This window comes from Salmo salar, chromosome ssa02, assembly GCF_905237065.1.
Source record: "Salmo salar chromosome ssa02, Ssal_v3.1, whole genome shotgun sequence".
Classification (NCBI taxonomy): domain Eukaryota; kingdom Metazoa; phylum Chordata; class Actinopteri; order Salmoniformes; family Salmonidae; genus Salmo; species Salmo salar.
In genome coordinates this window covers 75,766,564-75,781,636 of record NC_059443.1, presented here as the reverse complement: position 1 = coordinate 75,781,636, position 15,073 = coordinate 75,766,564, and the positions used below count along the sequence as shown (strand labels likewise).

At 40.9% G+C, this 15,073-nt stretch overlaps 1 protein-coding gene across 1 annotated transcript; it reads right to left on the bottom strand.

Moving 5' to 3' along the window:
• Positions 1–441: 441 nt before the first annotated feature.
• LOC106564202 (zinc finger protein 239-like) lies at positions 442–8,254 on the bottom strand. The gene is made up of 2 exons (XM_014130245.2): positions 8,007–8,254; positions 442–2,432 (listed from the first exon to the last, which is right to left on the bottom strand). The coding sequence occupies exon 2, from the start codon at positions 2,326–2,328 to the stop codon at positions 1,177–1,179; it is 1,152 nt and encodes a 383-aa protein (XP_013985720.1). The 5' UTR covers positions 2,329–2,432; positions 8,007–8,254; the 3' UTR covers positions 442–1,176.
• Between the last annotated feature and the right edge of the window lie 6,819 nt (positions 8,255–15,073).

Here is a 15,073-nt window from a genome sequence, read left to right as displayed (position 1 = left end):
CTTACCTTTGTCCAACAGAAACTCTAATGTGCAACTGTTGGACTAATGACTAATGATTAAACCCTAGATCAGCTAGATGCAGGCAAGTGTGCAAGGCAGTATTGAATGTGTCACTGTCTGTCACCATGACTACTCAAAATTATCTCGACCTGTGCACCTATGTTTTAAACTTTAAATCATAGGCCAGGTTGAAGCAACCTCATGTTGGGTATAGGGAAAATGTGAGTATCATGTAGTAGCCTAAACCTATCGATGTTACATTGATCTGGATGAATGGAATATGAATGACAGTCATCCAGTATGCTGTAATAGAAATAAGGCTCATACATTTTTTTTAAAATATATTCCTTCTCGTCTTAAAACAGCACCAACCGCCACTGCCTTACTTACAGTATAGCCTACCTGTAAAGCACCAGAAATAATGACTCTTCAACAAGGATACTTACAATAGTTGTATTTATTTTCAGCCATTTAGAAGTTTTTGTTGTATACATTTTTCGTGACTAAATTCTATTTTATATTAAAAAAAAAGTGATTATAGAAATCCAAATTGAATATATGATGTCTGCGATTACTCAGGATTCTCTATGGACAGATATTAGCTATGGATTCCACAATGTCAACTTCACTGAGTTTTTTGCCTTTTTGGTGATTCCTCAAATAGGGATATGTTCACAATAAAGCGTTATCACACCAGCTTTATTTTAAGAACATGGTAAGGAATCTCTCCAGTGCGAGTTAGCTGGTGTTTCTTTAGGTCGCCTAGGGGACTGAATCTTTTCCTCACACTGTGCCAGTGAAATGGTGGGTCTTCAAATTTGTTCACTGACTGGGAGAAGCTGCCACACTCCTTTGCAAGTATTTTTTTTTACCCCTTTTAACTAACCAGGTAAGTTACTATTAGTCATAATTATCTGGTGTTTTTTTGGAAATAAACTGGTGAAACTATCCCCACATTGATAGCAGAGTTAAGGCTTTTCCCCTATGTGAACAAACTTGTGTCTTTAGATCTAATGACACAGCTTTTCTCCTGTGTGAATTCCCAAATGCTTTTTCAAATTTGCTGATTGACAAACTCTTCCCACACAGAGCAGTGGTATGGTTTCTCTCCTGTGTGAATTAAATGGACTTTAGGTGGTGTAAATTACTGACACACTTCCCACAATGAGGGCATCGTTAAGGCTTCTCTACAGTGTGGGTTAGCTGGTGTCTCTTCAGGTTTCCTACCAGACTGAAACTCTTTCCACAATGAGAACAGTGGTAAGGTTTCTCCCCTGTGTGAGTTATCTGATGTTTCTTCAGAGTTGATGAATGACTGAAACTCTTACCACACTGGGAGCATTGGAACAGCTTTCCACCCATGTGAATTAGCTGGTGTTTCTTTAGGAAATATAAACTGGTGAAGCTATCCCCACATTGAGAGCAGTGGTAAGGTTTCTCTCCTGTGTGAATTAACTGGTGTGTATTTAGGTTGGCTAACTGACTGAAACTCTTCCCACAATGAGAGCAGAGATAAGGCTTCTCTCCGGTGTGAGTTAGGTGGTGTTTCTTTAGGAAATATAAACTGGTGAAACTATCCCCACATTGAGAGCAGAGGTAAGGCTTCTCTCCTGTGTGAGTTATCTGGTGTGGCTTCAGTTCAGATAACGTGGTGAAACTTTTCCCACATTGAGAGCAAAGGTAAGGCTTCTCTCCTGTGTGAGTTAGTTGGTGTCTTTTCAGACTTGATAACTGACTGAAACTCTTTCCACATTGGGAGCAGTGAAATGGCTTCTCTCCTGTGTGAGTTCTCATGTGTGACTTTAATTCTCTTGGAGATCTGAAATCCTTCCCACACTGAGAGCAGTGGTATGGCTTCTCTCCTGTGTGAATTAACTGGTGTGTATTTCGGTTGGCTAACTGACTGAAACTCTTCCCACAATGAGAGCAGCGGTAAGACTTCTGTCCTGTGTGAGTTAGGTGGTGGTTTCTCAAAGTTGTTAACTGACTGAAACTCTTTCCACATTGGGAGCAGTGGTAAGGCTTCTCTCCTGTGTGAGTTCTCTGGTGCGTCTTTAGATGGTCCGAATGACTGCAACCCTTTCCACAAACAGTGCATTGGTATGGCTTCTCTCCTGTGTGAGTTCTCTGGTGCGTCTTTAGTTTGCTTGGTGTTTCACATCTCATCCCACATTGACCACACGGGTATGTCGGCAACATTTTTTGAGTCAGTTTTGATTTGAGGTGAGTTGGGCAAATAAAGCCACCTCTGCAATCTGAACAGGGGTGGGGTCTACAAGTGTGTCTTCGCAACTCCTCTGGCTCATAGAAACTAGTCAAGCAGTCCATGCAGTGGTGATGTTTCTGTCTTGAGTTCCTCCGTCTGTGTTGTTTATGGTTTCCTGATGCTGGGGAACTGGGCTCACTGTCTGAACCTGGGTTGGAGCTCTCTCCTGTGGGAATATGAACAGATATGGGGTTAGAATCAAGAACAACATTGAAATGGTCTTTAACAGCCATTTTTATATCAATATCAAACCATTTATTGGGTAACAATTAAGTACTTTACTTGAATACACTGAAAAAAAATCTAAACGCAAGAAGCAACAATTTCAAGGGGGCGTGGATCAGAAAACCAGTCAGTATCTGGTGTGACCACCATTTGCCTCATGCAGAGCGACATCTCCTATGCATAGAGTTGATTAGGATGTTGATTGTGGCCTGTGGAACATTGTCCCACTCCTCTTCAATGACTGTGCGAAGTTGCTGGATATTGGCGGAAACTGGAACACGCTGTTACACACGTCGACCCAGAACATCCCAAACATCTTCAATGGGTGACATGTCTGGTGAGTATGCAGGCCATGGAAGAACTGGGACATTTTCAGCTTACAGGAATTGTGTACAGATCCTTGCGACATGGGGCCGTGCATTATCATGCTGAAACATGAGGTGATGGCGGTGGATGAATGGCACAACAATGGGCCTCAGGATCTCGTCACGGTATCCCAGTGCATTCAAATTGCCATCAATAAAATGCAATGTTATTAATTATCCGTAGCTTATGCCTGCCCATAACATAACCCCACCGCTATCATTACCACTCTGTTCACAACGTTATCAGCAAATCGCTCGCCCACACGACACCATACATGCTTTCTGCCATCTGACCGGTACAGTTGAAACCGGGATTCATTCGTGAAGAGCACACTTCTCCAGCGTCCTTATAATAGAGAATTTAACATTAAATTATCTAGCAACAGCTCCGGTGGGCATTCCTGCAGTCAGCATGCCAACTGCTCCCTAAAAACTTGAGACATCTTTGGCATTGTGTTGCGTGACAAAACTGCACATTTTAGAGTGGCCTTTTATTGTCCTCAGTTCCATGGGCACTAGTGTAATGATCATGCCGTTTAATCAGCTTCTTGATATGCCACACCTGTCAGGTGGATGGATTCTCTTTGCAAAGGAGAAATGCTCACTAACAGGAATATAAACAAATTTGTGTCCCAAATTTAAATAAACTTTTTGTGCATATGGAACATCTCTGGGATCTTTTATTTCAGCTCATGAAACATTGGACCAATATTTTACACGTTGTGTTTACATTTTTGTTCAGTGTAGATTTCCATTGAAAAAAATCATTTTTAGCAAAAAAACAATTTCTCCACCAAGAACTTTGCACGATTTACCACATGGTGATATCACCATAGAAAGCCTAAACTCCAACCCATGCAAGTCTGCTGATTACAAGGTCCTGTGTAAAACAGCAACTAACAGGAAATAACTCTATTATTTTTAAATCACACTTTTACAGTGTTAGTTTCATCAGCTGTCTTACAAAATGATATAAAACCAATAACAAAGAAACACCCCATCTCTGTTTTGGTAAAACTCTGAGGGATAGGCTTTGAGAAATGTAACCACTCTCAAATGATATAGACAGATCTGAAGATGCAAGAACTGACCATGCATGATATCAAAATGACAGTTTTAACCATGTTTAGGGGCTATACAGTGTTTGGTTACATTTAACATTGTTTACAAATATTGGAGTAAAACAAGCTTGTATGTTGGGTTCTGATGGGGAGCGACTGTTGAACTACGCTCATGGGCCATTTCTAAGTTACATTCTTCAAGAATCAATGGGTATATATCATTAATTTCAAAGTCTAAAAATGGATGTAGCAACTAAGGACTCTAGATTTAAGAATTTGCCCAATGAAAATGTTAACTTCTGCTTTATCCCTGAAAGACACACACACAGGTTGGAGCAGGGGACGTCCATACTATGGCGCCTGTGGAGCAGTTGTTGTGGAGGGTTAAGTGCCTTACTCAAGGGCACAACAGCGGGTGATGACATCTAGGATTTGATATCAGATACCAGCAACCTTCCAGTTGCACAGCTCACTTCCCGACAGAGTTTTGGAATCCCCTGGGGCTGCCAATGCACCAACTTCTCTGCAGGACCCGGAATTCAAACTGGCAATCCTTGGTCGCTGGCTCACCTCTAACCGTTAGGCTACCGGCCGCCCCTTTAAACAAACAACCACAATATGGTTGTTCCAGGAAAAATGTGTCTTTTGCGTCGCATGATATTTTAAGTAGAAATTGTGCACCAATAATGACATTTTAAAGCTTGTTATATTAAAGGACCACAGAGAAGTGGAGATATGTAGCATTTTGACATGTCCCTCCTGTGCACCTCAGTGGCATCGTGGAAGATGTTAACCCATCTAACACCAAAATGTATCAACATTTTCACCATCATTGTAAAGCCCTAGTGATGTTGATGCTTATAGAAAGTCATTTCTGAACATTATTATTTATTTCATGTGATTAGTGACTCATTTACGACCGTCCCTCATTTTAAGGTCAACCCTGTTATGTAAACTGAACTCTCGTTTTAAGATGGTGAAACTATTCCTTTTTGGAAAGAAGAGGAGGTGCGACCTAAAAAAAACCGTATCATCATTGCAAAAGAAAAGGCATAACACTGGCACTTCCCATTGTGGGATTATTCTGATGAAGGCCAATGTAGGCTGAAACATTGATCTTTAACCTTGCTTAAATAAAACAAAGACACTATTCCTTCTAAATATTTTTTTTTTCAACAGAAACATTGACCATCTAATAGTCAAATCATAGTGTAAAAGCAGATGAGAGGGTTCTACTCTTTATGTAAAAGCAGATGAGCTGGTCCTACTCTTTATGTAAAAGCAGATGAGAGGGTTCTACTCTTTATGTAAAAGCAGATGAGAGGGTTCTACTCTTTATGTAAAAGCAGATGAGCTGGTCCTACTCTTTATGTAAAAGCAGATGAGAGGGTTCTACTCTTTATGTAAAAGCAGATGAGAGGGTTCTACTCTTTATGTAAAAGCAGATGAGCTGGTTCTACTCTTTATGTAAAAGCAGGTGAGCTGGTTCTACTCTTTATGTAAAAGCAGGTGAGCGGGTTCTACTCTTTATGTAAAAGCAGGTGAGAGGGTTCTACTCTTTATGTAAAAGCAGGTGAGCTGGTTCTACTCTTTATGTAAAAGCAGGTGAGCTGGTTCTACTCTTTATGTAAAAGCAGGTGAGCTGGTTCTACTCTTTATGTAAAAGCAGATGAGAGGGTTCTACTCTTTATGTAAAAGCAGATGAGAGGGTTCTACTCTTTATGTAAAAGCAGGTGAGCTGGTTCTACTCTTTATGTAAAAGCAGGTGAGCTGGTTCTACTCTTTATGTAAAAGCAGATGAGAGGGTTCTACTCTTTATGTAAAAGCAGGTGAGCTGGTTCTACTCTTTATGTAAAAGCAGGTGAGCTGGTTCTACTCTTTATGTAAAAGCAGGTGAGCTGGTTCTACTCTTTATGTAAAAGCAGGTGAGCTGGTTCTACTCTTTATGTAAAAGCAGATGAGCTGGTTCTACTCTTTATGGCCATTTTGTGGTGTTTTGTGGTGGAAAACTGAGTGGTTTAGAATAACACGTCAACCCTGTTACCCATACTGTGCCGTGAAAAAGTATTTGCCCCCTTTCTGATTTTCTCTATTAATTGGGATTAGGTCTGGACTTTGAATAGGCCACTCCAGAACTACAAATTTGACAGAGGGCTCTATTTTAACAAACCTAACACAATGGTAAATATTGTGCTATTTTCAGAACCGAAATGATGGACGCAGTAGCTTGTGGTGGCGTGAAAGAGCTGGGTTTTGCTGAATAAACAAGTTGTGGGGGTTGGAGACTTGGCCCCTCACTGGCCAATCAGTAAGTGCTCCATGGCTAAATATGTGGTTCCTTCATGTTGTGTATTTACAGTTTTATTTATTGCGTTGTCATCAACTCCAATTCGTATATTAGTCCGTTTACAACCTAGTTCATTAAATTGCTTGCTAAATACGTTGAACATGTTTGCAGTCAACATTGTTCTTATTGCATTGTCTCAATATGGAAATACATGATTAAACATAGGCTATAGCATTAACACTGATATAGGGGCTAGGCCTACTTTAAATTGCAGTCTGGACATGCCAAACAGTCAATAAGCAAGATTAAATTCACCAGGCTATTGATAAGGCCTAAAAAGACAGTGTATAATTCTAATCAAAATAGGCTGCCTAAATACAGTTACAGGCACCATAAATTGTTCCCTGTGCGTTTAATACAGACAAGATAGACTATGGAGGGTTTTACATAGAAACTTTTCACAGGAGCTGGATAAAGATCCAATATAGAGAGACGGGGAATGTCCACTCACCGTTATACTGCTGTAATGTTATGTTTCATAAACATCATTCAACCATCTATCAGATCAAATTTGCACTTTTCCATAAATAGAAGGGGAAATTGCATTGCATTGGAGCCATGTACAATCTCACCATAAACCCATGGATGCTGACTCTTTCTAATAAGTTTGGGGTTTTAATCAAATTAAACAAACAAAAAAATCTACTTGTTAAACCAACAACAATATTTCTAAATAGGATTGGGTCAGAAACATCAACTCATAAATGGCTTCTCTGTGCACACGCCTAAATGTCTTTACACGTAACATTTACACGTCTTTACAAAATACTCGGCTGCTACCAATAGTTCATGGCATTATAGGAGGATGGAATAGTTTGGAGGAGCGCCCATGTATTTGGTAATCAGAAAATAAAGCTGGATAGCTTTCTCAAAAACAAGGAAAATTAAGTATACTGGTATGTGAATTGTGAATAATGAAAAAACATTAAGGCAAATATTTCAAGGCTCTCTCAGTAGACCATTTAAAAGCCCTTTATTATTAGGCTACTGGGCTAATGGCCAGGATAAAAAGACACCTATGTGATGCTGCTAAACCAGCCAGGACTTAGGAGTAGGGTAGGCTGTGTTTCTATATACGAGATTCACCGACACAAAATGAACATCTCTCTACCATGGGCACTGTGTGTCATGGCTGGATAGGCTGTGGTTCCACTCTCAAAATTAACTGCATTACCTAGAAGACCTGCTGTTTGTGGGTCTGAAATGTTCCTTTTAGTGCTGCATGTAACTGTCAATTTTGCATGTTTTTAATGACACGTCTGAAATATTGCCACCCCTCCCACCTCAGCACAAGTGAGCTGATGTTAGACAGGTACATTGCTGAACCTGGCGTTAGGGCCGGAAAATGCCACCGCTCATGTTCTTACATGAGGAAATTCAAAACTAACGTGTGTTTGACACTTGGGCCTCCTAATCGCCAGCTGAAAACAGGCCCAGAATGTTAAAGCCCCCAAGCAGTATTTTAAAATCATCACTGTGTCTAATAAATCACTGCGTGTTTTTATTTCATGAAACTTCAAATATATTTGTTATCATTGATTTCCCTGAGCCTCCATTTGCCATTGAAATGCTCGTTCTGATCTTCTGTGCATGTTGATACATTTACATACACAGCCCTAATTGGCGGATAGAGCCTACTTCAATCCCTATATTAGGGATTGGTGTAAAGACTCAATAAAAGTTCTGGAATCCCCTGTGGCTGTCAATGCACCAACCTCTCCATCCTACACAACTGAATTTACCTGGGTCAGTGTTACCATCTACTTCTTCCTCCTCTTCCCTGTTCTCCACTTCTGTGACTGCTCTCTCCTCCGCCTCCTCGGTGACTGCTCTCTGCTCTGCTGTGACTGCTCTCTCCTCCGCCTCCTCCTCCTCTTTGAATGCGCGCTCCTCCGCCACCACCTCCTCTTTGAATGCTCTCTCCTCCGCCTCCTCCTCTTTGAATGCGCGCTCCTCCGCCACCACCTCCTCTTTGAATGCTCTCTCCTCCACCTCCTCCTCCTCTTTAATCCCTATCTCCTCCGCCTCCTCCTCCTCTTTAATCCCTATCTCCTCCACCTCCTCTTTAATCCCTATCTCCTCCACCTCCTCTTTAATCCCCATCTCCTCCTCCTCTTTAATCCCCATCTCCTCCTCCTCTTTAATCCCTATCTCCTCCTCCTCTTTAATCCCAATCTCCTCCTCCTCTTTAATCCCTATCTCCTCCTCCTCTTTAATCCCCATCTCCTCCTCCTCTTTAATCCCTATCTCCTCCTCCTCTTTAATCCCTATCTCCTCTTCTTTGACTTCCCTCTCCTCCTCTTCCCCTTTGACTATCACATTGAGTTCCAGTGGTTGACTACAGTCCTCCAGCTTCACTAAGACCATCTCTGGACCCCACTGTGAGCTTCTCTGTGCTGGAAAGCCACAGTAAGAACCCAGGGACTTGGGTTCAGACATGGAAGGCTATAGTAGGATTCAAAAGAGGCACAATCGAAAACGTAAGGTGAGTTTCACAAAATGACCAGTTAGCTAGTGATTAGATACTGAAATTAAATTAACTAGCTTGCTAGCTAGCCAGCCTTAGAAACAGCCTAGCTAACTAGCCATGCTAACTTACTAGCTAAGGGTTGCCAATAGATTTATGCCATCTTGAAGATGGACAATTCACACATAACACAGTTGACATTGCTGTCTTAATAACAAATAACGGTATCATTCACAAGAGCATATTTAAGAGTTGCTTGGTATGATCGATCGATAGATAGAAACGTCAGTTAGCTTGAGTAGGCATTTTAATGGCCAGTGAGTAAACTAGCTAACGTTTGCTCAAATGGCTATTGTTTACACATCATTTGGTGGACGTGGACAAATAATCCGACTACTAATGTTTACATATGGAAACGTTACAGAATATTAGAAATCTAGATCTTACCTTGACACTTGACATTGAACTGGCAGCTGTTGTTGTTCTAGACAGCGTAACTCCTTCTTCTTTGGTGGGGTTTAACGGCGGTTGGCATCCAATATAATGTTGCATTAGCGCCACCAACTGGACTGGAGAATATAGCCATTATACTTTGTGATAGAAAAATACAAATTACCCTGATAACTATTGTTGATGTTAATGTTTTGATGTTGTTAATGTTTTGATGTTCTCCGTATCCATAGCCTAATGATTTTGCAGTGTATGGTGATGGAAGAAGTTTCCTGTTATATTCATCATACCTTGGTTTTTGTGGTGAATGTGAATGAAAAAATATTTTTTGATAATGGTTTTCATACACATACATTGTCCATAATGTAGAGGCCTATGGGATATTAATTGGTAAGGTAAGGAAGGAGGATGGTACATTTTATATGCATAAAATACCAATACCAATTAACATACATTTGAATTTTTTGGATTCACAGACTTCAAACTCCCTACACCTCTGAATATAACAGGAAACCTGTTCAATCACCATGCACTGAAAAATCATTCTGGCTATATACAGAGAACATCAACACATTAACATCAACACACCAGAGGATTTACCCACTGGACTTGGAGCTCTGCTGGGAGTTAACCTCATATTTCGATTATTTTTATTCTGCTTTGCCACTAAAATCATAATTAACACTGAGAACTAAAATATTGTGTTATTGTTATGCATATTAATAATAATATGGGGGAGGGGGTTACATTTTTACCCCAAAAGGTTATTTAAAAGGTTATTTGAAGAACTTATAGGGGTTCCCCCACAGTTTCAATTTGATGAACTCCTAAAGGATACACAAGGAACCTTTTCTTTTTAGAGTGTACAGTTGATAACCATGGCAATGAACACTAAAAAGACAAACTTAGCCAACCGTACTGAAGCACGTCACTCTGTACTGGCAAAATTCTACTACTCACAGGGGCCTCGTTCATAACTGTTGCGTAAATCTAACAGTAAATATCTGCATGCACCATTTCTGACAAATCTGCACACATATAAAAAATTATGAGATTTATAAACTTGGCACACGCCATACAATCTAAAAAGAAGAGGTTCCTGGAGTATCCTTTAGGGGCTCTTCAAATGTAAACTGTGGGGGAACCCCTATAAGTTCTTTGAAGAACCCCTTTCGCGAGGGAAGAGACTTCGCTTCCTTCCATTACACAATGGTAATCACAATTGTTAATGGTATTCCCCCCAGAAGTAAAACAGGAAATGACAAAATTTGTGAGAGAAATGTAGTTCTGCGTAAACGACATTACTCCCCCACTGGAGACCGGAGTTCAACCCTGTGTCCTTCCTAATGATCTCCTTTCTGTTTCCAGCAGTCTGAATAAAATTGTCACGTCTACCTCTCCCCTCCAGCGTTCGACGTCGCCGGAATACTAACCATCTTCCTCTGTCGGTATTGTTCCTGTGTTCATGCTATATCGCCACTGTTACGCTGTCTCGTTTTCATGTTTGTTGTTTTATTAAATGTTTCACCTGCACCTACTTCTCGACTCACAGCGTCATTGTAAAACAAAAAGCTAAATGTAAAACACACACATAAAAGGTTTAACTTCTTAGTGATCCATTCGCACGCCAATCCCGTTAACGGGATTGATTTGAAATAGCAGCGCGCCAAATTCAAAAACAGAAATACTCATAATAATAATTTATCAATCATACAAGTGTTATACACCGGTTTAAAGATGAACTTCTTGTTAATCCAGCCACAGTGTCAGATTTCAAAAAGGCTTTACGGCGAAAGCAAATTTGTTTGTTGTTTAATTAAACGTTTCACCTGCACCTACTTCTCGACTCACAGCGTCATTGTAAAAAAAAAAAAGCTAAATGTAAAACACACACATAAAAGGTTTAACAGAATAATGACAAAAACAGTCAGTCAATATTAGGTAGATATGTACAGTGCCTTCAGAAAGTATTCATACCCCTTGACTTATACCATATTTTGTTGTATTGTAAATCGTTGTATTTCTAACCTATCTACACACAATACCCCATAATGAAAAAGTGAAAACATGTTTTCAGAAATGTTTGCATATTGATTGGAAATGAAATACATAAATATCTCATTTCCATAAGTATTCACACCCCTGAGTCAATACATGTTAGAATGACCTTTGATAACAATTACAGCAGTGCACAACTGGATTGTACAATATTTGCCCATTATGCTTTTCAGAATTTTTCAAGTTTTGTCAAATTGGTTGTTGATCATTGCTAGACAGCCATTTTCAAGTCTTTCCATTGATTTTCAAGCAGATTTAAGTCAAAATTGTATCTAGGCCACTCACAAACATTCACTGTCTTCTTGGTAAACAACTCCAGTGTAGATTTGGCCTTGTGCTTTAGGTTATTGTCCTGCTGAAAGGTGAATTCATCTCCCAGCGTCTGGTGGAAAGCAGACTGAACCAGGTTTTCCTCTACGATTTTGCCTGTGCTTAGCTCCAACCCATTTCTTTATCCTAAAAAAGTCCTCAGTACTTAACGATTACAATCCCACCCATATAATGATGCAGCCACCACTTTTCTTGAAAATATGGAGTGGTCTTCAGTAACGCGTTGTAGTGGATTTGCCCCAAACATAACACTTTGTATTCGGGAATTGCTTTTGCCACATTTTTTGCAGTTTTACTTTAGTGCCTTGTTGTAAACAGGATGCATGTTTTGGAATATTTTTTTATTCTGTAAAGGCTTCCTTCTTTTCACTTTGTCAATTAGGTTAGTATTGTGGAGTAACTACAATGTTGTTGATCCATCCTCAGTTTTCTCCTATCATAGCCATTCAACTCAGTCACTGTTTTAAAGTCTCCATTGATCTCATGGTGTAATCCCTGAGCGGTTTCCTTCCTCTACAGAAACGTTAGGAAGGACGCCTGTATCTTAGTAGTGACTGGATGTATCCTTACACCTTCCAAAGTGTAGTTTATAACTTCACCATGTCAAATGGATATTCAATGTATGATTTTTGTTTTGTTTTACCCATCTACCAATAGGTGACCTTCTTTGAGAAAACCTGGAAAACCTCCCTGATCTATGTGGTTGAATCTATGTTTGAAATTCACTGCTCGACTAAGGGACCTTACAGATAATTACTATATATTCTGAAAGTAAAGCATTGCTAACTACAGTGGCTATAGTTTTTATTACTTAAATTCAAAAAGTTATTTGTTATGTTACCTTCTTAAGTACTACTGTAATATTTATAGTATTGATTTTTGCAGATTGAAACTGAACTGATTGTCTGGAAGAAAATACACTTTAATTCAAATGTGACCCTCTTGGCATAATTAATACTCTTTAGTACATTTTCATATGAGAATACTGAAAAAGAACATCAGGTTTCACAGAATAATGTGCAGAGCCCGTGGTCTAGCGTTAACGCTCACATTGAGTCACGTGTACTCTACTCCCCACCTGAGACCGGGGATCAATCCCTGTGTCCTTCCTATTGATCTCCCACTTGCCTGTCTCCCCCTCTGTTTCCAGCTGTCTGAATAAAATGTTAAACTTAAAACATTTATAATTTTTTTTTTTTTTTACAGAATAATGAAAAATAACTGGCAGTCAATATTAGTTAGATATGAGGTTGACCAGTTTGGTAACGCCATTGTAAGATCAGTATTGGGCACTGCTGTCCTTTGCCTTTGATGTTCTTTCAGGCCTCTGTCCCATTTAAAACATTTCCTACACTAATCACAGCAGTATGCCTTGTCTCCTATGTGTATTCTCAGATGACTCAAGAGTTCTCATTCCCACAATGAGAGCAGTGGTAAGGCTTCTCTCAGCTGTGTATTCTATAATGTTTCTTTAGGTCTCCTACCCGACTGAAACGTTTCCCACACTGGAAGCAGTGGTAAGGCTTCACTCCACTGTGTATTTTCTGATGTTGCTTTAGACTTCCTTCAACACTGAAGCTCTTCCCACATTGGGAGCAGTGGTAAAGCTTCTCTCCTGTGTGCATTTTCTGGTGTTTCTTCAGAAAATATAAACTAGTCAAACTATCCCCACATTGAGAGCAAGGGTAAGTCCTCTTACCTGTGTGAGTTAGCTGGTGTGTCTTCAGATTTGATGACTGACTGAAACTCTTCCCACACTGAGAGCAGTGGAAAGGCTTCTCTCCTGTGTGAGTTCTATGGTGTTTCTTCAGATCTGATGATTGAATGAAAGTCTTGCCACACTGGGAGCAGTGGTAAGGCTTCACTCCACTGTGTATTCGCAGATGTTTCTTTAGATCTCCTTCCTGACTGAAACTCTTCCCACACTGAGAGCTGTGGTAATGTTTTTATCCTGTGTGCGTTAGCTGGTGTGTCTTTAGTTTGCTTGGTGCCTGAAAACTCTTTCCACATTGACCACACGGGTAAGTTTTCTTTCTATTGAGAGTCTGTTGGTGTAATTTCAGGTGAGTCGGACAAATAAAGCTGCCTCTGCAATTTGAACAGGGGTGGGGCCTACAAGTGTGTCTTCTCAACTCCTCTGGCTCATAGAAACTAGTGAAGCAGTCCATGCAGTGGTGATGTTTCTGTCTTGAGTTCCTCTGTCTGTGTTGTTTATTGTTTCCTGATGCTGTGGAACTGGGCTCACTGTCTGAACCTGGGTTGGAGATCTCTCCTGTGGGAATATGGACATATATGGGGTTAGAATCAGGAACAGAGCACTGAAAACTTGACTGGATGCAAGCAGAAGCACTACAATAGTTTTGGAATCCCCTATGGCCACCAAGGCACCAACCTCTCTCTCCCTATTCCACACTTGAACTTACCTGTGTCACTGATACTATCTACTTCTTCTTCCTCTTCCTCTAGACCTGGAGCAGACACTTCCCTGTTCTCCTCTTCTTCTTTGACTAGTCTCTCCTCCTCCTCTTTAATGCTCATATCCCCCGCTTCTTTGATCTCTTCCTCCTGCTCTTCTCTCATTCCTCTCTCCTCCACCTCCTCTTTGACTGCTTTCTCCTCCACCTCCTCTTTGACTGCGTTCTCCTCCACCTCCTCTTTGACTGCGTTTTCCTCCACCTCCTCTTTGACTGCTTTCTCCTCCACCTCCTCTTTGACTGCATTCTCCTTCACCTCCTCTTTGACTGCTCTCTCCTCCACCTCCTTTCTCACTCCTCTCTCCTCCACCTCCTCTCTCCTCCACCTCCTCTCTCCTCTACCTCCTCTTTGACTGTTCTCTCCTCCACCTCCTCTTTGACTGCTCTCTCCTCCACCTCCTCTTTGACTGCTCTCTCCTCCACCTCCTTTCTCACTCCTCTCTCCTCCACCTCCTCTCTCCTCCACCTCCTCTCTCACTCCTCTCTCCTCCACCTCCTCTTTGACTGTTCTCTCCTCCACCTCCTCTTTGACTGCGTTCTCTTCCACCTCCTCTTTGACTGCATTCTCCTCCACCTCCTCTTTGACTGCGTTCTCCTCCACCTCCTCTTTGACTGCGTTCTCCTCCACCTCCTCTTTGACTGCTCTCTCCTCCACCCCCTCTTTTCCTGCTCTCTCCTCCACCTCCTCTTTGACTGCTCTCTCCTCCACCTCCTCTTTGACTGCTCTCTCCTCCACCTCCTCTTTGACTTCCATCTTCTCCTCTTCTTTAACTTCCATCTTCTCCTCCTCTTCAGACGTGTTAGGCCATGAGGTGGATCCGTAGCTAGTATGATCAAGAGGCCCAAACAGCAGAAGGTGAATTCCACATAGCTACATAGTACAAGCTACATTACAGAGTGGTTTTCTAAAGTCGCTTGCTAGTAGATAATGGGTAGAACCTACTGCACAACCAGAGCAGATTTGTGAAGGTGCTGGAGGCAAAAGGCAAAACTGGAGAAACAGAAAAAAGTCTTGGCACAATTTAAAGTT

Coding starts and splice junctions, on each gene's coding strand:
- LOC106564202 (XM_014130245.2), bottom strand. CDS start 2,328: ATGGACTGCTTGACTAGTTTCTATGAGCCAGAGGAGTTGCGAAGACAC.